The 26,785-nt window shown below is 39.6% G+C and overlaps 2 protein-coding genes across 34 annotated transcripts in view; one reads left to right on the plus strand and one right to left on the minus strand.

Moving 5' to 3' along the window:
- The window catches only part of LOC307187576 (uncharacterized protein), a 791,299-nt gene that overhangs the window by 340,890 nt on the left and 423,624 nt on the right, over positions 1–26,785 (plus strand). The window lies entirely within an intron of this gene.
- Positions 10,492–13,491, minus strand: LOC307188401 (uncharacterized protein; the record flags this gene model as incomplete). The annotated part of the gene is made up of 3 exons (XM_079925460.1): positions 10,492–11,116; positions 11,719–11,901; positions 13,380–13,491. The coding sequence occupies 3 exons, from the start codon at positions 13,489–13,491 to the stop codon at positions 10,527–10,529; spliced, it is 885 nt and encodes a 294-aa protein (XP_079781586.1). The 3' UTR covers positions 10,492–10,526.

Genomic DNA, 26,785 nt, shown 5'->3' on the forward strand with positions numbered 1-26,785 from the left:
GAATTAATTAAATGAAATAAAATAAAAATTTAGTTCCTCAGTCACATTTCAAGTGCTTGATAGCTCCGTTTGGCTAGTGACTATCTTCTGAATAGCACAAATATAGAATATTTCTTCTTTTAATTGAAGTATAGTTGATTTACAATGTTGTGTTAGTTTCAGGTGTACAACAAAGTGATTCAGTTTTATATGTATATATATTCAGCTTTATATATATATAAAAGAGTATATATTCTTTTTCAGATTCTTTTCCCTTATAGGTTATTATAAAATACTGAGTATAGTTCTCTGTGCTATATGGTAGGTCCTTGTTGGTTATCTATTTTATGTATAGTAGTGTGTATATGTTAATCATTTCTACTGGTGTAGAAAGTTCTAAAGCACAGCACTAGTCCAGGGTAAGGACTTTGAAATTAACTTAAAAAATATGTTTTCTTTTGTGAGATATTAAAAAAAGGAGTACACGCTACTCATCAGTAACATTGATAGCTGGACAATTTATCACTCATCTGTTGACACTTTTTGCTTATTAAATAATGAAATAATCCAAGTCATTAATTCCTATTAAAATTATTTTTTTAAAGTTATTGAAAAATATGATCCTGTTCAAACATAAAGAATATCAAGATAGCATTAGTCTTCCATTGAGTCAGTGGTTGAATAGACCATTTTCTACTGCATAATTTGGAGGTGTCTATGATAGACGGCTTCCAGTACAACCCCCAGTGAGTCCCTCTCCTGGTATTCATGCCTTTGTGCAATCCCGTCACATTATACCAGGATTGGTCTGTGTGACCATGGAAGTGGTGGTATAGGACTTTTGAAATTAAGTTATAAAAGACATTGCAATGTCTGCCTTGGTCTTTTTCTCATTCTCTTTTTCTCGCTTGGATTGATCACTCTGGGGGAAGTAATTTTCTATGTCATGAGCAGCCCTATGGAGAGGCCCATGTGGCAAGTAACTGAGGCCTCCAGACAACAGGCAGTGAGAAACTCAAGCCTTTGCCCGCAGCCATGTGAGTGAACTTTGATGCATGTCCTCCTGCTCTCATTATGTCTTCAGATGACTCTCACCCTGCTAACGATCCTCAAGAGAGACCCTGAGTCAGAACCGCCAGTTAAGTTGCTCCCACAATTCCGATTCTCAGAAATTGTGTGAGATAGTAAATGTTTGTGATTTTAAGCCTCTGAGTTTTTAGGAGTGATTTGTTACATATCAATAGATAGCTAATACAATGCCTGATTGGAAGTTATAATTGAATTTAATAAATTGTTATTGTCAAGTAAGTCATTGGTAAATTTCCAGAGGATATAGTCATGAGGGAAAAATAGTCCCTGCCATCAACTTACTCAACAATGACTCTAATACATGTATAATAGGGTAAGTAAGGTGAGTGAAGGGCAAAGTTCTCTGAGTAATTCCAGTGTGGGTGTAGGGAAGGGGGTTCCATCTAGGTGGGTGGATAAGAAAGCCATCCATAGGTGTATGGTAGCTAAACCTTGAAGGATGGGTAGGGATTTTATAGGAAGAGAAAGAGTACAAGATGCAAGCGTTCTTTATGTTGAGGGCAGTGTATAAAAATGCTGAGAAATTATGGGTGTCTTTGGTTACAGAACATGGTCCGGATGGATAAATAAAAGGGACATAGGTCCAAAGAAGATAGCTGAGGCCTTTTGGAGAAGAGTTAGATTATCTGGTGAGAAGTTCATGTTTTCTAAGGCCCATTAGGAATTCCAGATTCCTCTGGTAGGATTATGGGCTTCTGGCCTTAGCCGCAGGCAGCTTCCTTTCCCACTTAGTATCCTTCATGGGCAGCGCATGATTGGAAGCTCTTTCCAAATATATGTGTTTATTTGTTTGTTTATTTGGGTAAGTATGTCAATAAAGCTGTCACGACTATCAAAAATGTTGCAATTTAAGGACTGGGGAGTCATTGAAGTTTGAACTTTGCCTGGCACCCGAGCAAAGACTGGACTCAAGGAAGAGAGATGGGAGGTCAGGTGATACGGTAGAAGGTTATGCTAGACATCCAGAGATGCTAGACCTGAACTGGTGCCAGCATTAGCGTAGAAAAAAAGACATCCAGTATTAAGGACATTGCAGAGGGAAGGTAGGACTTGACACCACGATTAAATTGAATGGTTTTGGGAGAAAAACCAAAAAGCTAAAACATAGATATGGGCTTATCAACTTTTTACTTAAACAGCTGTCATCACCCTAAAAAATTTGGAAATTCCTTTACCTTTCCTGCAAGGGCCTTCACCTCCACCCCTACATTTTTTGTCTTGTCTCCATTCTTTCTCTGCTCTGAGTATACCAGGACATTTAACAATTCTGGAATGTGTCAACTTTTCTCAGGCTCTGCCTTTAGTTCTTCCACTTTGAATGCTTTTCCCTCCTTGTCTGCTTGGCAAACTCCTCCTCTGCTTGAATGCCCACCTCGAGTATGACCTTCCTTCAAAGTCAAATTTACTGCATCTTCATGTGTTACACACTCTATCCATAACTTCTCTGTCAAGTTTTGCATTGCTTTGCAGTAATTTTATTAAAGCTTACATGACTCCCCAGCAGAGCTCAGAGACCTTAATGCTTAGCACAAAGTGGCACTCAATTATTTTTCAACTGCATTGAAATAAGAATAAAAAATAGTTAATGGAGGCTTTAAACCTGAAGATTGAAGGTCAAGGTTGATGATGAATCCCATGGTTGACGTTCCCTGGTGCTGGCTACCTCTTTCATTGCTTCATTGAAATAACCCTCCTGGGGGCCTTGTTCTTAATCTCCCCTTGTGTTTTTTTCTCAAATGCCACACAAGATAACCCAGGGACCACAGGCTTGTCTGAGTTCAAAGCCAGTGTTTGTAACCACCAAACTTCACCACCGTATCTCTAGCTGCCACCACTTGATTTGTACTTGGTTGGAACTGACCTATTCTGAGTCTGCTCCCCAGCCTATCAGCTATACACACTGAGGGGTGGATACTTGTGATTAAAATGAGGTTATGCTGTGGTTCGGTAGCTATGCTCATTTGTCTTCTACTTTCTCCTCCGAGATCTTGTATATTACCAAAGTCATTTTGTTTAACTTGACAGTAGTCCTTAGTCATAAAAATGACACTGTGCATCTAAAGAACTGTCCCATGTAGGTGAGGCACTGGGCTGGGTCTGTAACACTGAGAAAAGGAAAATGAGATAAAATATTGAAAAAAAACTACAAATAAATCATCTTAAAAAGATTATAGTTCATTTAGAAGATACTTGACAGAGAGGAATGTCTGGAAATGTTTTACAGTGTCAGGAAAGAAGAATTCGGATGGTTGATTTTGGATGGCAGGTATAGACGAATAAATTGGAATACCTCATCCATTCCGTAGCCTGCATTTGGTAGTGGAGTAGAGAGGTCTTTGATTGTACTTTTCTTTTTCCTTACTGTTGTTCTGTCACGTAGAGCTAAACAGAAATGTGAGCATCTTGATGCACATTTGAGAGTAGCTTTGCAATTTAGCAGCTTCTTTGAGCACAACCAGGTACCAATCTTTAGTCCAAGTACTAGCGGGAAGGGGCTACAAGGATGAATAAAATCTGATTTCTGCTCTGGCTAAACTTACAGCCTGTGGGGGTAGCAGTTCTTCCCCTGAATCTTAAATAATAAAAAATCGTGAGGGCATGCATGCAACTCAAATAAAATCAATATTTATTCTTTAACTTCAGTCCTTACCATATGCTCAAATTTTAAAGAGAGCACACTGTGGGGTGAGGCTGAAGTAATTCGAAACAGGACTTACTACTTGTAAGGGTGCTCGCCAGAGAAGTGAGTTTTGACTTGGAATGCCACAGAATATTCCATGCTTTTTTTGCTGCTGTGGACTAAGAATTTCTTGCCAGCACCTTACAGGTTTAGATTTAGGCAACAGGTATAAAGATGACCGTGAATTTGGGCATGGCAGTTTTGTATGTGCACTGTTCCAAAAAAGCTTTTATTCGTTTGCTTTATGCCTATGGATAGGAACGTCCGTCAGTTTTCAGTGAGTCAATGTGCGAATCTTGCCAAGTGGGCCAAAGTTCAGCGTGCTCTGATGCAGTCTTACTGGGCAGGCTGGACTCTGCCCACCGTAGGCAGAGGTGCCCAGCGTCATGGGAGCCAGAGCCACAGAGCAACACTGTATTCTGGGAGAGGTTGCAGCCTGCTTTGCATTCAGAAAATGAAGCTTTGCACTTGGGGTTTCAAGAGAAAAAAAGAAAAAGGATGTGAAGGAAACAGAATGAAATGGGAGCAAAATGTTGGCAAAACTCAAATTGCATTGGATTTATACTTATTGGATTTTTGAAGTAAGCTGACAAGAAAAATTACCTTCATTGCAAATCACTGAAGGGCTTTTCTATAGAATAAACACACTCACAGAGAAGAGCTAATTCAAAGGAAGCTTTAGTATGTTAATATAATAATTAAGCAGTACAGCACAACAGGCAGCCCATTTCCAAGGAGCTCAGCATGCCTCAGGTGGGGTATAAGGTACAAGGCTAAAGGCTAAACAACTTTAACCACCTGAGATTGGCTATAATCATCTTAAAATATGATATGAAGTGAATATTGCCCTCGTTGGAAGGCATTTACTCATGCAAATAAGGGGAAAGGACCAAATTCTCTGTATTTTGTGGGCAGTCTTTAAGAGTTGAATTATTGGAATCAGCCTCAAAACTTGGAAACGTCAGTGCTTCTAATTGGAGCCTGTATTTTCCCATGTTCTTGGTGGTCTTTTTCCTTTTCTAACTGTCTCGTCTTCTCATCCTTTTATTTGAACTGTCCACTAGCCAAATTATTTCTGTTTGGAAAACTCATGTACCTCATTTGGTTTATTAGTAATGCGTGTGTGTTTAAGGTGGTTTTGATAAAGCAGCTAATTAGCCTGGTACCTTCATCTCCCATGAAGCGGATTAGAGCAGTGCTTCTCAAACTCTACCTTACACAAGAGTCATCTCAGTTCTTGTGAAAATATAGATTCTGATTGAGTAGGTTTAGGGTGGAGGCTGAGATTCTGCCTTTCTAAAGAGCTCCCAGGAGATTACAATATAAACAGCAAAATCTATTAGGTCTTTTAAATATCAGAGAGCCATTGTGATGGTAGGAAAATAAAGGTAAAAAGACCAGTGTTTTCAACTAGTTGACTCTCTTTTCTGGTTGTTGATCATTGTCTGATAGTGAAGAAATGGCAGACTAAGAACCATGAACTTACTGGGGTTTATGTGTTAGACCTGCGCGGTCTCCTAGGAGTTTCGACTCGCCCAGGAAACAACAAGAGTCGGAAGTCGATGCAAAACGCAAGAGGTTTATTGAAGGCCGGTGCACCGGGGTTCCTTGGTCCTCACGCAGGAGGTCGAAGAAGGAACCCTTTTGGGCGCGAATATGTCAGTTTTATAGGTTCCCACTTCCCCGTATGTAAATTATAGATTTGGTTGTGTTCTCCTGCTGATTGGTCCCGGCTTAGGCTCGGACCAGAGAGGGAACTTATCCCCAGCTGTCTGATTGGTCTTTGACAGACACTTATTTTGTTTATCTCCCTCCTTCTCCCCAGCTGCCTGATTGGTCTTTGACAGACACCTTTTTTACATTTTGTTATCTCCCTCCTTCTCGGAAGGGGGCCGGACATCCTGGAAATTCACCCATTGTCTAAGAAGCCCCTATTGTCTGGAGAGTTCTTAATCATTAGCTGGAACAATGTCCCTCGAGTCCCACATTCCCCCCTTTTTCTTGTGACTATTGATTCCAATCATGGAATCTCAACCTTCTGTTCGTAAACTTTGGTACTGTTGTCTTAACATTAGAACTTGTACAGTACTGATACGTTCTCTAATAAATGCTATCAAGCGATTTAGAACACATGGTCCAAAAGTTAAAATCAACAATAAAACAATAAGAGGTCCCAACAGAGTAGAGATTAAGGTGGTAAACCAGGGGGACTTATCAAACCATGATTGAAACCATCCTTTTTCGTTCTCTCTCTCCCTTTGCCTTTTATCTAAGCGTTCCCTTAGTTTATCCATGGTTTTGGTAATGGTTCCTGAATGATCAATATAAAAGCAACATTCTTCTTTTAGAGCGGCGCATAATCCCCCTTCCTTAAGAAACAGCAAATCTAGGCTGCAACACCATTTCTGAAAGTGAGGTGAGTGATTCCTTTAGTTGAGTTATGGAACTTTCTAATGCTCGAAGGTCGATGTCTACAGCCTGTCTTAAACTTGCATAATACTGGGGTTGTTGTATGAGGGCTGTGGTTCCTGTTCCTATCCCGGCAGATATTCCTAGTCAGTCAGTAAAGGCAGTAAAACCAAAATTATAAGTCTTAGGTTCGTAGAAGCTTGAGTTTGAGCGGGTTGTCGGTTCTTTGGGCCCGCCATCCTGATGATGCCGTCGCTGGTGCAGCCTTCACATGTGAAGCATGGATCCAGGCAGCGATGCCGTCCACTTTTATGGCCGTTGGGGTGGTGAGGAGGACGGTGTATGGTCCTTTCCATCGAGGTTCCAACATCTGGGTTCGATGCCGACGGACGTATACGGAGTCTCCGACTTGGAAAGGATGAGTTTCTCCCGGTGTTTCCGGTTGGTAGGCCTTGGCGAGTTGGGACCATATTTCTTTCTGGACCAATTGGAGTCCCAGTAGCCTAGCATATAAGTCAGTGTTATTTTGACAATCAGGTTTTATTTCTCTTCCTAAAGTGAGGAGGGGAGGCGGGGCACCATATAATATTTCAAAAGGAGTACGATGGTATCGGGAAGGTGTATTTCTAACCCGGAATAGGGCCAAAGGAAGGAGCACCGTCCAATCGGTACCGCCAGTCTCCAAGGACAATTTAGTTAGGGTCTCTTTTAGAGTCCTATTCATTCTTTCTACCTGACCTAAACTTTGGGGTCTATAGGCACAATGTAATTTCCAATCAGTCCCCAAATATCTGGCCACATCCTGACTTACCTGGGTGACGAAGGCTGGACCATTATCAGACCCTATTACCTTTGATGCTCCAAATCGAGGAAAAATTTCTTCTAAAATCTTCTTGGCTACTACAGCAGCTGTTTCTTTCTTTGTTGGGAAAGCCTCTATCCATCCTGAAAAAGTGTCTACAAAAACTAAAAGGTATTTATTACCGTACCTTCCAGGACGCACTTCGGTAAAGTCCACTTCCCAGTAAGTTCCTGGGCGGTCCCCCCTGAGTCTCTTTCCAGTTTCAAGTTTCCCTTTGTGAGCATTTACCTGTTGACATGGGACGCATTCCTGCACAATTTGTTCAGCTAATTTTGTCATTCCAGGGGTTTCGTACCTGGCTTTTTGTAACAAGGCTACCATCTTTTTAGTCCCCAAATGTGTCCACTGTGCATCTGTTGTAACATGGATTCTGCTTGCTGAGGGGACAAAGTTCCTTTTGTTGTGGCCGGGATGATTTCTTCATCGCGGCCTGGTTTTTCAGGAACTTTATCTGACAGTCCTAAAATGACTTCTCCCGATGCTATTTCTCGGGCCACTTGGTCAGCCATATTATTTCCCCTAATTATTGGGGCATTTCCTTTTTGATGTCCAGGGCAGTGGATGATACTGACTTTAGTAGGAAGCATGAGTGCAGTCAACAAAGCCACGATTTCGTCTTTGTTTTTAATTTCTTTGCCACCTGAAGTTAGTAGCCCTCTCTGTTGGTAAATGGCACCGTGGATATGAGCGGTAGCAAACGCATATCTACTGTCTGTGTAGATGTTTACTTTTTTATTCTCTGCCATCTCTAATGCCCTCGTCAGGGCAATTAATTCAGCTCGTTGGGCTGAGGTCCCTTGTGGTAGTGCCGCTGCCCATATGACTTGTTTTCCGTCTACCACGGCTGCCCCAGTTCGACGCTTACCTTCCTCCAGGAAACTGCTCCCATCCGTGAACCAGGTGAAATCAGCATCAGGGAGGGGCAGGTCCATCAGATCCGGCCTACTGCCGTGTGCTGCGGCTAGTACTTCCTGACAATCATGTATGATGGTGGAGCCTTCCAAGTCAGGATCAGGTAGCAAGGTGGCTGGATTAAGTCCTGTGGCTGGAGCAAACTTGATGCGATCTGAGTTTAGCAACAGGGTTTGGTAATGGGTCATCCTGGCATTAGTTAGCCACCTATCCGGTGGTTGACGGACTACATTTTCCAGGGCATGAGGAGCTGTTATCGTTAGATTTTGTCCTAAAGTTAGTTTGTCAGCATCTTTGACTAGAACGGCCACTGCAGCGATTATCTTTAAACAGGTGGGCCATCCTGATGCCACAGGGTCCAATTTTTTTGACAAATAAGCAACTGGGCGATTCCAGGGACCCAATTTCTGAGTCAACACTCCTTTTGCAATGCCCTTATTTTCGGCCACATATAAATGAAAAGGTTTGGTTACATCTGGCAGTCCTAGGGCTGGAGCTGAAAGTAAAGCTCGTTTGATTTGGTCAAAAGCCCGTTGTTCCTTATCGCCCCAAACGAAAGGAGTGCTGTTTTTGGTTAGGCGGTACAATGGGGCTGCCAGCTCAGCAAACCCTGGAATCCATAGTCTACAGAATCCGGCCGTCCCCAAAAATTCTCTAACCTGCCTGGCGTTTTTGGGAGCCGGAATTTGGGCCACCGTATCCTTTCTGCTCTCTGTGAGCCATCTTTGCCCCCCTTTTAATAGATACCCCAGGTAACTGACCTGTTGTTGGCATATTTGTGCTTTCTTGGCTGAGGCTCTATATCCCAGGGTTCCAAGTTCCGTTAACAGTTTTTCAGTACCCTTGATACAATCTTCTTGGGTCTCAGCAGCTAATAAAATATCATCAACGTATTGGAGTAATGTTACCTGGGGATTTGATTCTCTATATAATGCCAAATCCTGATGGAGGGCTTCATCAAAGATGGTCGGGGAGTTCTTAAATCCCTGAGGTAGCCGTGTCCATGTCAGCTGACCAGACATTCCCGATGTTGGATCTTTCCATTCGAAGGCAAAGTAGGGTTGGCTCAGGGGAGAGAGTCTTAAACAGAAAAAAGCATCTTTAAGGTCCAAAACAGTATACCACGTATGTTGAGGTGGAAGAGTGCTCAGGAGGTTGTAAGGGTTTGGAACTGTGGGGTGGAGGTCTGCCACCCGTTTGTTTACCTCTCGTAGATCCTGCACCGGCCGATAATCATTTGTTCCTGGTTTCTTTACCGGCAGGAGAGGGGTGTTCCATGCTGATTGACATCTTATTAAGATGCCCAAGTCTAGTAGCCTCTGTATATGGGGACGGATACCGTCTTTGGCTTCTCTACTCATGGGGTATTGACGGACCGTTATTGGGGTGGCAGTTGCCTTGAGTTCCACTAGCACCGGGGGCCGATTTTTGGCCATCCCCATTCCGGCAGTTTCTGCCCAGGCTTGAGGGAACCGAGTTACCCAATCAGTAACATTAACTCGTGAGGATGAAGGCGGCTCGTATAATTTATATTCATCTTCTAATTTCATAGTCAATATTTGAAGTAACCTTCCCTTATTATCAGTTATGGTGGGACCTTCTGGCTGAAAGTGGATTTGAGCCCCTACTTTGGAGAGTAAATCTCTTCCCAGCAAAGGATAGGGGCATTCCGGAATAATCAAAAATGAATGGGTTACTCGTCCAATCCCAAGATCTACTGTCCTTCGTGTGGTCCATGAATATTGTTTATTCCCAGTGGCTCCTTGTACCCATGACCTTTTAGCTGAGATAGGACCTTTTGAGTGGAGAAGGACGGAGTGCTGGGCTCCGGTATCTACCAAAAATTAAACAGGTTCCCCCTCCACTTTAAGAGTTACCCGGGGCTCGGGGAGAGGGTTCGAGCCCTGACTTTCCTAGTCTTCTTCTTCCAATGTTAAGATTTTGTTTTTGGTTGGCCTTCCTCCATTCTTTTTCTTAGGGCATTCTCTCGCCCAATGTCCTTTTTCTTTACAGTAGGCACATTGGTCCTTGTCTAATGGCCGCCTTCTGTCTGCCGTTCGCCCTTCCTGCCTATTTCTATCCCCTATATTTCTTCCTCCAACCACAGTGGCCAGTATCTTACTTAAATTCCTTTCCTGTCTCTTATCCCGTCTTATTTCACGGGCTTCCTGCTCTTTCTGCTTTCTTTCTTCCTTCTCTTCCTCTGTTTCTCTTTTGTTATATACTTTATCTGCCTCTTTTACTAACTCCTGAAGCGAAAATCCCTGCAAGCCATCTAGCCTCTGTAATTTCTTCTTAATATCAGGGGCCGCTTGATCTATGAAAGCCATTGCTATAGTAGCCCTATGTTCCTCCGAAGTTGGATCATAAGGGGTAAAGCGTCTAAAGGCTTCCATTAAACGTTCCAGGAACACAGTTGGCGATTCCTGGGGCCCCTGAGTTACTTCCCTTACCTTAGCCAAATTAGTGGGCCGTCTGGCCGCTCCATGGAGACCCGCCACCAGAGCCTGGCGATACATTTTCAGGCGCTCCCTACCTTCCGGGGCATTGAAATCCCAGTTTGGCCTGACGAGCGGGAAACCAGCATCAATCTCGTTAGGCAGCTGGGTAGGTTGCCCATTGGCGCCTAATACATTTTTTTCTGGCTTCTAAAAGAACCCGTTGCCTCTCCTCAGTCGTTAGGAGAGTCTGGAGCAGCTGCTGACAATCATCCCATGTGGGCTGGTGGGAGAAAACAAGAGATTCTATTAAAGCGGTAAGGGCCTGTGGATTTTCGGAAAAAGTTGGGTTATGCATTTTCCAATTATAAAGATCTGCAGAGGAAAAGGGCCAATATTGGAGAGGTCTATTCCCTTGGCCATCGGGGGGGCCATATTCTCTAAGAGGTAGGGCAGTGGAGTCCGGGGAGATTGCCCTCCGGCTCCTAGTGCCCACTGAGGGACCCCTTTCTTCTTCCATCATGGATGGTTCCCTTGGTGCCGAGGGCAGTGGAGCTGGGGGTCCTCTAGGTGGTAGGGGATTCGGGGCCGGAGGATAAGGGGGTGGGGAATCCAAAAGAAGCAAATCGGACTGCGGGTCAGGATAAATCGCCTTTGGTAGATCCGGGGCGTCGGGTAGCTTCTCCGTGTTGGGGTTTTTCTTTAAGGCTAATATCTCCGACGCTGCTGATGTATGCGCGGACGTACCTGTTGAGGAAACAAAGGGCCGGACCCACGGAGGTGGGGATCTATATTAAATATCTTAGACTTCAGCAGCTTAATCTTGTCTAATAAAAAGGATCCTTCGGGGGGCCATCCTATCTGAAATGTTGGCCATTCAGAGGCACACAAAGTCTGCCACTTTCCTTTCTTTACCTCTACCGAAAAATTATGGGCTCTGGCCCGAACTTCGGTCCAATAGCTTAGGGTAAGGGAAAGAGGAGTCGTCATAGTTTGTCCCATTGTCGTCCGTCAGAGAAGAAGAATAGACCACAATACAGAAACAGTTAAAACTCCACGAAACACATATACGTATGGGCCACCGCGAGCTCGCTTCAAAACCGAAACTTCTTCAGATGGCAGTTACCACCAAGGGAACTGCCGAAACCGAGTGAAGGGGAGACAGAGTTTGCCTCTCCTTCCAGATGAGCCACCAGGGCGTCCCCTAGGGCTCATGGACGCCGGCTATTAGCACGTCTGCCTAGCCAGAGGTCCGATACAGATTCCATAATAAGCCGATTCTTACGGCTTTCCTCCGATAATGGCCCACAAAGAACAAGGGACAAACAGACAATCAAGCTCGAGCTTACCTGGTACCTCCAACTCCCGATGTTCTTGTGGTCCGGCGCGAGTGGAATCCCGGACGAGCCCCCAAATGTTAGACCTGCGCGGTCTCCTAGGAGTTTCGACTCGCCCAGGAAACAACAAGAGTCGGAAGTCGATGCAAAACGCAAGAGGTTTATTGAAGGCCGGTGCACCGGGGTTCCTTGGTCCTCACGCAGGAGGTCGAAGAAGGAACCCTTTTGGGCGCGAATATGTCAGTTTTATAGGTTCCCACTTCCCCGTATGTAAATTATAGATTTGGTTGTGTTCTCCTGCTGATTGGTCCCGGCTTAGGCTCGGACCAGAGAGGGAACTTATCCCCAGCTGTCTGATTGGTCTTTGACAGACACTTATTTTGTTTATCTCCCTCCTTCTCCCCAGCTGCCTGATTGGTCTTTGACAGACACCTATTTTGTTTATCTCCCTCCTTCTCCCCAGCTGCCTGATTGGTCTTTGACAGACACCTTTTTTACATTTTGTTATCTCCCTCCTTCTCGGAAGGGGGCCGGACATCCTGGAAATTCACCCATTGTCTAAGAAGCCCCTATTGTCTGGAGAGTTCTTAATCATTAGCTGGAACAATGTCCCTCGAGTCCCACAATGAATAAACAGATTAGTCTTATTTTGAGTCTGGGTGATGTAGCTGAAGACAAGAGAATTCCTTTCTGTTATAAATGACAGAAAAACCTCAAGTCAATGACATATTATTAAAGTTTAGTTCAGGTAAATGGTGACTAGAAATAGATTAAGACGAGGTGAAGATTCTGGTTTTAACTGAATGGGCGGAATGACTTTTGTGCATAGTTAGTATTTACAGGCACTTGACGCTTTCCTCTCCTGTTTTGGCATTCTGTTATACTCGTGGATTTACTTTGCGCCCTAAAGGTAATGTGACCATGAATTCCATAAATCCATAGTAAATGAAACTGGTGAGAAAAGTAAGACAAATGCAATTTTGCTGAACTCTCTGTAAATGGAAACAAATGATGTTTTTGTTCGTCTGTTTATTTTGTTTTTCCAAACAAGATGTGCCTGGGCGGGAAAGTGCTCCTAAGTGTCCTGAGTAGTCCATGTGAAACACCCTGACTTTCCAGCTTCTCATTTGCTGCAGTGTTTCATTCTGAACATTTATTTATCATTAATGATGGGTTGGTCAACATGAAGTCCTAAGAAGAAATGATTCCTTCCCAAAATGCTTTTAAGATTGAATTGGCTTGTATTTTCAAGTTTGCCCCCAAGTTTCCTAAAAGCATCAACAACTATCTGAGAAACTGAAGAGAAGTATGGTCTCCCATACTTGCTAATTTCCTCTCGGAAGTATTTCTTGGTGCTGGTATCTGGTTTTCATCCTCTTTGCATCTGCTTGGTTCAGTTCTTCATGATCCCTCATTGGATCACTGTCCTTTCATGACGTATAAAATTCGAAGGAGTGTTGTTCTTACTATAGTCTATGTGAATGACATGCCCATGGAGTTGTGCAGTGCACGGCCTGTACACCCTTACACAAGGGCACTTTCCCTGACAGTAGCTTTTACCCCTCTAGAAGTGACCCCTGCACAGCTTCTCCAAGGCCGTTATTATAAAGCTCATTAAAAAAAAAAAAATCAGGTTAATTAGCTCCCCATTTCCCTCAGGCCAAATACTTTACCATGGCAGGCAGTTCCATCCCAAACTACCTCTGCAGTTTCATCTCCTGTCATCCTATGTAAGTCCACGTTACTACCTGCTTGTCTCACTTGGTCGACACCTGTTCTACTCATCTTCCTTTGCACATCATTCCCCCCCGTCTAGAGTTTTACTCAAATATCTCTTCCTTCATGAGCCTTCTCTAATGTTGCTGGACAAAATTAATGACCTGCTTTTATTTTGTTTGTACTTCTGTAACTATTTGTTTATATATGTATTTTGCTGATTACAGTGCATTATAATTATATTTGTGATTATTACTACAAAATGGTTCTATATTCAATTTTTCTTTCTTTTTTTTTTTTTTTTTTTGCGGTACGCGGGCCTCTCACTGCTGTGGCCTCTCCCGTTGTGGAGCATAGGCTCCGGATGCGCAGGCTCAGCGGTCATGGCTCACGGGCCCAGCCGCTCCGCGGCATGCGGGATCCTCCCAGACCGGGGCACGAACCCGTGCCACCCGCATCGGCAGGCGGACTCTCAACCACTGCGCCACCAGGGAAGCCCATCAATTTTTCATTTTTATAGCACCAGAAGACAATATAGCTCTGACATCTGACTTTCCAAGGTTGACTCTGCTAATCAGGCCAGTAGGTCTGGGGTCCCTTTCCTTACTTGATACTTCTGCATATGACATCTTTTCCTACTCTGTGCTGGGCTGCAGTGGTCAGGGTTCTCAGAAAGAGGAGAAAGAAGAGGAGGTAAGAAGGCTTTGATCCATCATCATGGCCTTTCTCCAAACCTCTGATGTCCTCAAGTGCCATGTGACTTGGAACATGGTAGATAATCACTATTATTGACCACTTTGATAATGATGATAAAAATGCTAACATATGCCGAAGGTAGGTTCTTATTATCAGGCATTAAGTAGTCCTATGCATAATCTTCTTCAATCCTCATCCAACCCCAGAAGCTAATAAAATTTACATTTTCTGAGCTATTCACTTACAACAGCTCCTTCCAAAGCCCTGTTTTTAAATTTATCATTTAAAAATGTATAATTCTCTTTTACATTCTAAGTAAACATTATTTTTCATACGTAATATTATATTAATAATTTTGTATACTTTTTTTCTTGAAAAAGGCTTCCAAAATTGTATTAACTTAAGGCCCCACAGAACCTAGACCTGCTTTGCCTTGCCGTATTAGGTAGATACTGTAAAACCTCACCATAACACCAAAGGGGTATTCAGAAAATTTAATCACAGAAATTACAGGTTTGCATTACTGCAAAGTTAATGAACAGCAATACTTTTCAGGTGGTCTGTTCTGTGATGAAAAGCACAAAACTTAAGAAAGAGAGACATGTACTGTGCACAAGTGACAACACACTGACCCAAGATAGTCCCAAATAACCACAAGCAATCACTGATGAAATCCCAAGCCTGTCTGGCTCACCTTCGTTTGAGAACAGAGACTTGGTGAACACTGGCAGCCAGTCACTGGCAGTGTGATCAGATGTGAATGTTCATGTCATCAGGATTTTACTTAGTGTGTATATTTACTATATGAGAACTAAGGATCAGAGAAGTTAACTAACTTGCCCACAATTACACAACTAGTGAGTGACTGAGCTGGGTTCTAAACTGAAGTCTGTCTCTATGAATATTTACTGATTTATTTTAACATCTAAAACACAAATGGACAGAGAACATTATCACTGACTTCTTTCCAATCCCTTTGGCAGCTCTGTCTGGAATCCCTTTACCCAACCCTCTCCTCATGGCCCCAGGGAGAGGTGAGGTCTATAGAACATCATGATGGGAAGGTTGATTGATACCTTAGTTCTTAGTTCTTTTCTTACTTCCATTCTCCTGTTTCAGACTGCCAGTCAAACTTTAGAATTGGGCTTGCTCAGTTATTTGTTTACTCTAAAGGGTAAGTCAAATTTCTAAAATTTCTTGCAAAATAAGTCTTTGATCTACACATACCCATTTGGTCTGTGGCTCTTGCCACATTGTTTTGCTTGGGGTGGTGGGCTCCTTTGTCTCTCTCTGCTGTTCTTTCTCCTACTTTGTACCAGCCTTGTTTTGCAGGCTCTCTCTACATCAAGTTTCGTGATGGTTAATGTTATGTTTCAACCTGACTGGGCCACAGGGTGTCTGGTTAAACATTATACTGGGTGTGTCTGTGAGGAAGTTTCTGGATGAGGTTAACATTTGAATTTGTAGACTGGGTAAAGCGGATTGCCCTCCCCAACCTGGGTAAGCCTCATCCAAAGTGGCAAAGGCCTGAATAAAGCAAAAGACTGTGTAAAAAAGAACTAACCCTCTTTCTGCCTATCTTAGAGCTGGGACATGGGTCCTCTCCTGCCTTTGGACTTGGACTTAGACTGGAACTTACATCATCAGCTCTCCTTTGTCTCTAGGGCCTTTGACTGCATATTTTAAGATTTCTCAGCCTCCATTATCATGTGAGCCAATTCCTTATAGTAAATCTCTTTCCCTATCTTTATATACCTATATATGTATGTGCTGTTGGTTCTGTTTCCCTGGAGAACCCAGACTAATACAGATTACTTTGACCTGGGCTTTGGAAACTGGCTAAGTCTTGCCTAAACACACACCTCTCTAGCATTCTCGCAGACATTCCTGATCAGGCAAGAGCTGGCAGCATTCGTCTTTGGTAATACCTGTGAGCCAAACTAGGCACACATTATAATCTAGTAGGATTTTGCCAAGGGATAAGGTGTTCCCTTTATGGGTGGTGTCTCTTTTCTGAACCAGCATTAAGGAACAGCTACAAAAACAAATTCCAAATCAACATTGTCTTGGAAAATCTAAGATACTTATCAACACAAAAGCATTTTCCCCCAATAAACATCAATTGGCCTAAATTTAGGAAAGTTCAATTTTTTGATGGAAATCTTCCTCAAATGTGCTATATCTTCTTTATTTTCTTTAATGGGGTACACTAAAGAAACTCTAATAATTCCTTAATGATTCAGAATCACTACAGTGAACATAATTTAGATTATTCAGCAATAACTTAGGGATGCTCTCACTCTAGGGCACCTCTGTGTTAATGCAGAATGAAATAATTGCTATTCATATTTATTGTAGTGTTGGTCATACTTACTGTAGTGATCGAAGTTCCTACATAAGTGACCCCAGATTGTTATGCAGAGTTGTAATCATTTTGTCTCATTTCTCAGTCTTTTCCTTCCCTGCAGAGCTGTCAGCTATTACTCCTTGCTTTCTTCAGTGAGCCTGTCTTTAACAAAGGTTATTCCACTCCCTCTAGAACAGCATGTCTCAATGGGGACAATTTTACCCCCAGGGGAAGTTTGGTGCCATACAGTGACATTTTTGATTATTACAATTTGGAGGGGGATGCTACTGGCATCTAGTGGGTAGAGGTCATGTTACTAAACCTGTTACAATGTACAGGACAGACTTTTAGAACAAAGAATTACCTGGATCAAAATGTCAATAGTGCCCAGGTTTAGAAACATGTTCTAGAATTGTGGGAAAGTGAGTAGGCTCTAAAGGAGGATCCAGAAGTTTTGTCTAAGATTTAAAAAAATGGTCTGTATTTGCTCACGGTCATTGGTAAGGTCTGGGGACAGTTTCACTTACTTCCAACAAAAATATTCTCGTGGATTGAAGTCCTTTGACCTCAAGCTGAGTGAGGTATTAATATTTACCCTTAAATTAAGGTATTCAACACCTGTGTGCACACACAAACCACTTTCCTTTAAGGAGTATTAGCTCACAATTTTTTTCTATTCTGTAGTTGTTTGGCTCAAATGCTACTGCTACCTAAAAAAATTATCACTGTTGTATAAATGTTGTAGTATGTAGTATGTTTCTAAGGGATTTTCAAATTTCTATTCAAAACCACTTTTATGCTAATAGCAACCTAATTGTTTAAATCACAAGACATGATTTTCTGCTGTGATTTGATAGAATTAGAAAAATTGGTGGCCAGCTGATTCCCTTCCCCCAACTTTTTTTTAACAACATTCTTTGGGGACACATGATTTTGACCAGAAAAATGGTAAAATGTCTGTAGTGGCATAGCTCTTTCGAAAGGAGATTCTATTGAAAGTCAATTGATTAGCTGCAGTCTTGGCCTTCTTCACCCCCTCTCATAGGTTTTTCAGTAGTTAGAGGTCACTGACCCTGAAGGAAATCTCGCTGCCTAAGATTTGGGGCTGCAAATTGCAAAAGTTCTGACCTTCTCTCTTAATGGTCTCTATGTAGGAAATAATTTCTTTCAATTTTAGAATAAAGACAAATCCTGTTTTCTGAACTCTAAACCCAATGACAGTTTATTCTGCTTTACTAGATTAGGGAGAATATTTGCTTAAATAATTTTACATACAGATATATATCATTTTTCTATAACTATATATCTCCTACAATACATCTTCATATATAGCTATGCAAAAGATAGGGAAATACTTTTTTTCTAACAATGCATATTTGACTGCTTTGACTTAATTCCCATGCATTTTAACAATTATGTACATTTATTTAGTGCATAAAAAGTGTAACAATTAATATTGAAGTGTAAATGAGTTTGCATGTTCTACCACTGTTTTATTCAAATGTAATGTGTCACAATCAATTTCATATGAAATGCAGAGTGACAGATGAGAGTGATAGATCTAAGATATGTACAGTAGAGTATGGGATTCTGTCAATCTCCAAGCAGCATTTCAAAAGAAAAAGTATAATATGATCTTTAATATAGGAGTTTCTTGATGCACATTGAATTGATCAGATACTATTAATTGAGGTAATACACACATTTAGAAAGGAAAACTGACCTATATGACTTGTGCATATAATTATATCACTTCTCTTGTTTGCATGAAAATTAAACAAATCCTGAAATAAAAATAATGCAGTAAAACTGCAAATAATTTTTCAGTACTCTTGCTACTATTTTTAATTTGGTATTTTACAATCAACGTTTTCTAGTTTTTATTTTCCTTTGGAAAGTTACTATTTAATTTTGCTCATGTTTAAGATTTTCAAAGGCTGTTCTCAGTGTTTTTATATATTATTTATTGTCACTTTTAAATAAAAAAGGATTCTTTATATGTCTGTTGTGACATTTGCAACTTTAGAATAAGAAAAAAATTACTTTTGATTGTTCAGTTCTCGGAAATCATACTGCTTAATATAATGATTTTATTGTTGAGTCCTCTAAGAAATAAGCAAAAGTAGGTAGAGAAAGAGTAGAAGATTTCTTAGTTTGTTATATCAAATGTGATTGCATATAAATAGAGTATTTTTTAACTTAGAAATTATAAAAATTTTACTTGAAAAGAAAACTGTCATTTTTGTCCATTGAAAGAGTTTCCAAAGGTGAACATGCAGGAAAAGATTAAAGGTGAATGGAAATAATTGATGATCCTTTTGTAAGTTTTTGGAAAAAACACATATATTGTCTCATGAAAAAGTTGTTTCTTAGAAAACTGCCCTTATTACATTTGAAAAAATTATTGTCACATGAACACATTAATCCTATTGAAGTGTTCAGCTAGTTTTCCTGTAGTTGGAGAAACAAATCTATTTTGAATAAATTTTTTTAACACTCTTCCCATCTTTATATACATTTTCTTAGAAGTCATAAATGAAGCATTTTTTTTCCTGGAACAGAGCTCTACGAGAACTAACAATAAAGCTTACTTTGTGAATTAAATCTCTTTCTAAAGTGCTAAAATTCAAAGTGCTGATATTTTAATGTGAGAGTCAAAACTTTTAGTAATCATTTTGCTTTTATATTCCCTTTTCCTGATGTGTGTCTTTTTAACTACATTTTTTACACAGAAACAAGCAGTCGTTTTTTACTAACTCTCCACTCTCACCAAGTAAGATATACTTAAGTTTAACATGGCTGGAAAGTATTGATATGAAATTAAAATATTGTGTTTGTCAATGACAGAGTCCCTTCTTCTGTTTATTCAAGTGATTTAGTACTTTCCTCTTTTCTCGTTATACTTAGATTTCACATCAGATACATAGTGGGAAAAAGCCAATCTCTTTTCATTGTTCCCCTCAGTGCTATGAGACACATTCTCTGTGATGAATCCTGAGCCTGGGTTTCCAAGCAGGGCTTACCAAAATTTAAGATTCAGCCTAAAGAGTATGAATTTAGATGCCCCTATTCATGTTAGCTGAAAACTTCACTGTAAACTGAGTATATTGCACATCTAGAAAAATCTGCTCTGAGCTTCCCTAAGACGATGCTGAAATGCTGCATTATGAATTCCAAAATGAATTAATGAAGACCAACACTGGAGGTGAAATGTATATGTGTGCGTATCACAGCTAACATGGCAACTGGAAGACAAAGACTTTTTTTTTTCACATTTTGCTAGCCATAGCATAAGCTTCCCACAGAGGAGGGGATTAACAGCCTGTCTCCTTTGGGGTGGGGGAGGAGTATGAGACGAATAAAATGTAGAATCTGCAAATGGAGCTCTGAAACGATGTAGTTAATGTTACATATGTAGTCTATTATGGTAACTGGGAACATGTGTGTCATAATGTTGGGCAAACCAATTCTAAAAATGGGAGAGAAGAACAAAAACTGACCCCCAAATTCTGCTCCAATTGCATGATCCAAACAAGATGCACTGTTGGGAAAGAGTTGATAAAATACTATTCTCTCCTGTCTACCACACCCACCCCTACCCTTTGCCCCCCCCCATGCTCCCTATCCCCCTTATTTTTTTTAGATCTATTTTTCATCTTTCAATTTGGATGACTAATTTTCCCTATCATGCTGGAGTGCCTGTATGTCTTTCAGACTTTGCTAGGTTTTTCTGAATCCATGGCTAGCTTTAAACATCATAAACTTGAAATATTACCCAAGGGAAAAAATAAAGAAAATCCTTTGACATTAAGACCTGAAAGAATACAGGAGACTGGAAGACATCAAAACTGTTAGTCCTGAGGAGATACTGACCATGCATTTGGCACCTTGATCCCTTACATCACTGGTTAAAGCCGCTGATGCTGTTTGTGTTCAGGTGTTTGTAGTACTATCTGGAATGAGTCATTCAAAAGGGGATATAATAGGGAAAGAGGAATAAGTGTAAATGTGAAAATGATAGCTCAATCCCAGGCTAAGGAGTTAAGTTCAGAGAAAGAAGTAAGTGGTAGAAAGTTAGAGCACGTAAAGGAATTAGACCAAGTATTAAGAGAAACCAAGAGTTTTAAAATGCGAATTGGAGAAAACATGGCAGGTAGTACACATTTAGGGCACAGAGGCGCTGATGGAATGGAGTTCTTTTGAAACTTACCCAAATTTATTGACTTTTGTGGGGTTTCATATTTTTATTTTCATCTCATTGATTTGATGGCTTTTGTTTGTTTAGCCTTTCATGGTCTTCAGCTCATTACTCAGCTTAGGATGTAAGCATGTCTTGATGTAATACACTTCAAAAAATTTGTCATTTAAATCCTTGTTGGTGCCATTGCAAACTGCTGTTGTTTTAACCTCAGTTTATGGGAACCCCACCTCTATTTCCTGGGGGTTCTAGAGTATCAGCACATAAGCAGGGATGTTTTTAAATCAGGGTTAAAGTGGGGGAGAATATAGGTTGTAGTCTGTTTATAGATGAAAAATTAAATGGAGGGTGAGCACTTGATATTATAGAATTGTTCACCTTGTCAAATACTGCTCAGAAAGATGGAGAATAGGTAAATCACAATCCTTCCTTCCTTCCTTCTACTTCTACCCCAATAGCTCTAGCAGATATGGAAATTTACAGGATAAATGCCAGATAATACTTGCCAAAGGGTAAAAAAAAAATAGAATTTCTAACTCTAAATCCAAATGGTTACAACTGCTTGCCAATCGTCTCTCTAAAATGTCTTTACGACATTCTTTCTCTCTCTCATTCTTGTAGCTAAGTGCAGGCCTCCTTAACTTCCCACTTTGCCAGTTACATTGCATCTTGCTGCTACAGTAGTTCCCGTTCCTCCCTTCTTTAGCTTTTCCTCATTTTAATTCCTTTTATGAATGTTTGCCAACTTAATATTCCTATAAAACTTCTTCTACAATGTAATATATCACATGTACTATATTAGTATTAAAAAGTCTCCAAAGTTTCAAAAATTTTACCAGATATTAGCCAAATATCCTAAGTATCCTTGATACTCAATGCCCTCTTATAATATGACTGTACCTTATTTATAAACTTATCTCCAAATGGTTACTTTTAGGCTCTCTTACTCTAGTCAAGTGGCCTCACTACTATCTGAACTCAATTCATAATTTCCCATGCTGTGTCTTTACTTTCATGGTTCTAGGTCTAACAAACCTGCCTTCCCTACTGTTATGTTCAGTGGCAACACGCTCTTCCAAGACCCTGTATTATAAGATGTTTTCTCTAATCCTTCTACTAAGTTACCACTTCTGAAATTTTTATATTTGTATATATTTTGTGTCACACCAATTTCTATCTTATAGTGTAGTTCTCATACACAGCTACATTTGAATCTGTATTTTTATCTGCTTCTATATCTGATGTGTCTTTCTCAGCTCCATTATTCAGTGCATAATCCTTATGTGCATGGTCTGGGTAAGATTTACCTTTATATTCCTACTGCTCATTGCTTGATGCATAAAACCCCTCAAATATCTGTTGAGTGACTTAATAAATATGCTTAAAAGTTTAACGCTTGTGTATCTTAAATGCATTCACAGCAGTTTTCCAGATGATTCTAGTTGTTTGTTCTTTCTTTATAAACACTGTCATTTGCCCATGGTTCTTGGTCATCTAAACCTCCTTTTTAGAAAGCCGTTATCTGGAAAGTCACTTGGAAATTCTACGTTTTAACTGTTCCAAAGGTGGCATCAGCTTAGTTGTATCTCAGTAATTCTACAGAAAAGTTTATTTTTTCATAGAAAATAAGAAACTGATGAGAGCCTTGGAGAGGATTTCACAACTCTGTTTAGTAATCTAGGAGTATAGAATCTTATAAAAATTATGTCATTAATTGCTAGAAGGGAAATTAATTTATTATTCTTAGTTTTGTGTAATAAGAGAAACTGATCATTTTGATACCGTGTAGACAAAAGAAAATTGAAAAAGTTAAGAAAATATCCATACCACTGTGGTCATACAAGATATTTGTACTAGTAGGTACTAATATTAGGACTGAGGAATTTTGGCTTGAGTTAACTGATTCAAAGCCACTCTGCATATATGAATTGAGACTATAAATTTTGTTAATAATTTTTATAAATAGTACCCATTTTGTCTTATTAAAATACATTTGGGTTTCTGTTGCCAAAATGGATGTTTGAAAAATGCTTTAAAAATTAGGCAGAATTTGAAACAATCAGGGTGTTAGTAACTGGGGAAAAGAGTTGTGACCTGTCTCATAAACTAAAGCTTAAAAATTTGGTAAAAGTCAGTAGTAAATTAAAATCAGGTTTTCCTGTCTATCAGAAGTTGCTAAAGTGAATGTTTTCAATATGGTCTCTTTTTTTTTAGAATGTACAATCCTTTTATCTTTATTTTTGTCTTTCCAGCTTTGTTGAGATATAATTGACATAGAGCACTGCATAAGTTTAAGGTGTGCAGCGTAATGATTTGACTTACATACGTTGTGTAATGATTACCACAATAAGTTTTGTGAACATCATTTTCTCATATAGATACAAAATAAAAGAAAAAGAAAAAAGTAAAAAAAAAAAATTAGGCAATGTTGTCTTTCATATAGATGCCAAGCTACTGATTTGACCAATTTTGTGATTTATTTCACAGTTTACAAAATATTTTAACTTAAATTTCTCATTTAATTTAATTTTCCAAATAACCTTATGAGATGGGTGAAATTAATTTAGTTTACATGTGAGAAAACCAAATTGTAATAAAGAATGTAGGTTTTGAATATCCAGAGCTAGCTGGGTGCAGAGATATAAGATTTCGGATATTGGTTTCTAAGACAGTGTCTTTCAAAACACTGTTCACATTGGGCTTCCTGGTGGTGCAGCGGTTAAGAATCCGCCTGCCAATGCAGGGGAAACGGCTTCGAGCCCCGGTCCGGGAAGATCCCACATGCCACGGAGCAACAAAGCCCGTGCGTCACAACTACTGAGCCTGTGCTCTAGAGCCGCAAGCCACAACTACTGAAGCCTGCGCACCACAAGGAAGAGTTAGCCCCCACTCACCGCAGCTAGAGAAAAGCCCGCGTGCAGCAACAGAGACCCAATGCAGCCAAAAATAAATAAATAAATAAACCATTCACTTTATAGCAGTACACCATATATACTCAATAAATATTTGTTAATCAATAAATATTATTTAAAGCTAAGTATAATCTTTTAGAATATGAGTATATCCAGCACAAAATCATATTACTGAGTGAATATTAGTGGATTAAATTTATGTAATAATAATTATGCAGATAGTGATTCTTATAGTAAAATGCAGAATTACCTGTTTTACCTCTATATAAATTTTATATGCGATGTGACATACCTTTGAATGATTCAGATACAGGCCCTCTTTGGTCCCAGTAAGTTCTCTAGATCTTTCACTTCTAATATCAAGAATATGTGATCTAGATGATGAGTAGCATTTTTATATGTGTATGATTGATAAACTCATGGGTTTTCTAAGACATGATTTTGAATCTGTTTTTGAGTATTAGGTAACACTGGATTAATAAGCGATTCCTTATTTACTGCTAATTTTGTGATAATTATTTATTAATTGTCACATCTGAATGCTTCCTTTACTTTTTTGTGTGTGTTTCATTTTATAATAGCAGTGAAAACACTCTGGGCCATGCATTTCAGCATGATGATTACACCTCACAGGTGGCTAAATCCATTTTAACTGCCTTTATCTCTGGTTTCTGTAGCTCACCCACAGTTTTGACCATGATACCTTTTAAATTGAGGGGTTTTATTGAATTTTAATTAAGGACAATGCTAAGATTGCTGCTCTAAATTTAGCAAACCAGAAAGACATTTTAGTTTTAGGAAAATAAGTAAAAAGGTCTCTGGAGGGTAGCACAGAATACAGGTCACAAATTGCACATTTATTTTAAGATATTGGTTAAATTCCTAGTATGTTCCAGGAGCTGAACTCTGAGTGAATAGTCAAGATACAGTTGTTTGTTATGACAATGATTCCTTATTTCTGTTAACACCAAGAAAATTAGTCTTTTTAGTATTTTAGATCCCATATTTACAAAATGGAAACAACTAAGTAAGTAATTTTCAGGCACATGCTGTATTTTATAGTTTTTTCATAACATTTTACAGTTAATGGGCATATGTAACTGCTTTCTCTATGCTTAGAAGTACATTTCATTCATTAAGGCTATGAAAACTCTCTAGCTCTTATAGGTATTAGCATTTTCATATATGAAGCTCCCTTTCCAATATAATGTAATTTTCTAGATCCTAACATATTGATAGTTGTATTTTCATTATCTGTTGATTGAAATATTACAAAGTAATAGTAAGGTTAGTATAATTTAACAGTAATGAATTTGTATTTTATTAAACAATAAATACTGCACATATTTAAAGAAATAGTTAATACGTGTAAGAGATATACTATTTTGTTAATCCACACAGTGTTTTGTTGCCAGTGATCCACTGAAATAATGAGCTTTTCAATGGGGAGTAAAGATGCCGAGAATTGCAGCTATAGAAAATATATTACAGAACTGTCTCTTTTTTTAGTGGTTAAAGCCCTTTTTTGTTAGATGCAGCATGGCCTGGAGGTTACACTGGAATCAGGCAAACCTGGGTTCTAGTCTTGGCTAGCATCACTTGCTGCATAACAAAAGATGAGTAAGTAATTTAACTTCCCAAGATCAATGTTCTCATCTGTAAATTGGAGAGATTAATGACACCCACTTTAGTGGGTTGCTGTGAAGATTAATTTACGTTATATGTAAAACAATTAGTGTATTTCCTGGCACATTCTATGCATGTAGGGATGTTATTGTTATTATCATCATTATTATTGTTCTTGTGGCATTAACCCCCTAAAACCTCACTGTAAAATAGTGTATTTCAACAGTGAGGGTTGGTATATATGCTAATTTTTCACTGAGATCGTGTGCCTATAGTATGCAGAAAAAATATGAAAAAGTGAACAATTCAGTTAATTAAATATAATTAACCTTCATTAGTGTTTCCCTTATATAGCCTATTCAAGGTTGTTTTGGAAACAGCAAAACAATTTGCAACATTCACATAACCCAGTAAATTACAGTTCATTCAAATTTTAAAACATGTGCCATATGATAATTTTAGGAAAGAGTAATAGTGTGTCTAAAATTACTCCAGCAGTGAAAGACTGGAGTCTCTTCTGAGAATGTAGGAGGGTACTTATTCAAGAATCTAAACAACCTGTAGGATCATCTTCCCTTACTAGACTGATTTATTTCTCAAGTGGCTATTGTTTAAACAGTTTCAAGGTTTGTATTTTTAAGATACATTAGGTTGATCTAAAATTGTATCTGTGCCTCCTCCTTACATACCTAGCTTGCTCATGGAGCTGGAGGTGCCACCAAATAGGTTTCAAATGGAAACAATCAGTTCCACAAACAAGTGTGGAAGTAGCCTAGTTCATTCTGGACCAGGCTCCCTCATTTTAGTGTTGATAAAACTCAGTGTACAGAGTGTTCTTGGGATAGCTTTAGTCGTGTGCTTGACGGAGGGCTGGTATATCTGGTGTGCTTTGGCAATGCATACAACAGTAGTAAATCAGGGCTCATATCTCATCTGTTATGGCTATGCTCACATGCATCCATCAGAAAGACACAGTAGAGCACAGTCTAGCATTTAGGAGAAGCAATGATTTGATGAATTAGGAGGAGTGACTGTAGACATCAAAGTGAGTTACCCATGGAGAAGTTGGGATCCTCATACACTGCTGGTAAGAATGTAAATGGGCAGCCAATATGGAAAAACAATTTGGTAATTTCTCAAAAGGTTAAACATAGAGTTACCATATTACCAGCCATTGGTTATGTACCACCCCTAGGTATATACCAAAAGAAATGAAAACATATGTCCACATAAAAAATTATAGTCAGATGTTCACAGCAGCATTATGCATGATAGTCAAAAAGTGGAAATAACCCAAATGTCCATCAACTGGTGGATGGAAAAATAAAGTGTGATATATCCATAGAGTGGAGTATTATTCAGCAATAAAAAGAAACGAAGTACAGTACATGCCACCCCATGGATAAACCTTAAAAACAGTATTCCAAGTGAAAGAAGCCTGTCACAAAATACCTCATATTGTTGGGTTCTGTTTATATGAAATGTCCAGAATAGGAAAATCCATTAGAGACAGAAAGTAGATTAGAGGTTGCCTAGCAGGGAGGTGAGGTAGGAGGAAATGAAGAATGAGTTCTGATGGGTACA

The sequence above is a fragment of the Stenella coeruleoalba genome, assembly GCF_951394435.1.
Source record: "Stenella coeruleoalba genome assembly, chromosome: 6".
NCBI classification, from domain to species: domain Eukaryota; kingdom Metazoa; phylum Chordata; class Mammalia; order Artiodactyla; family Delphinidae; genus Stenella; species Stenella coeruleoalba.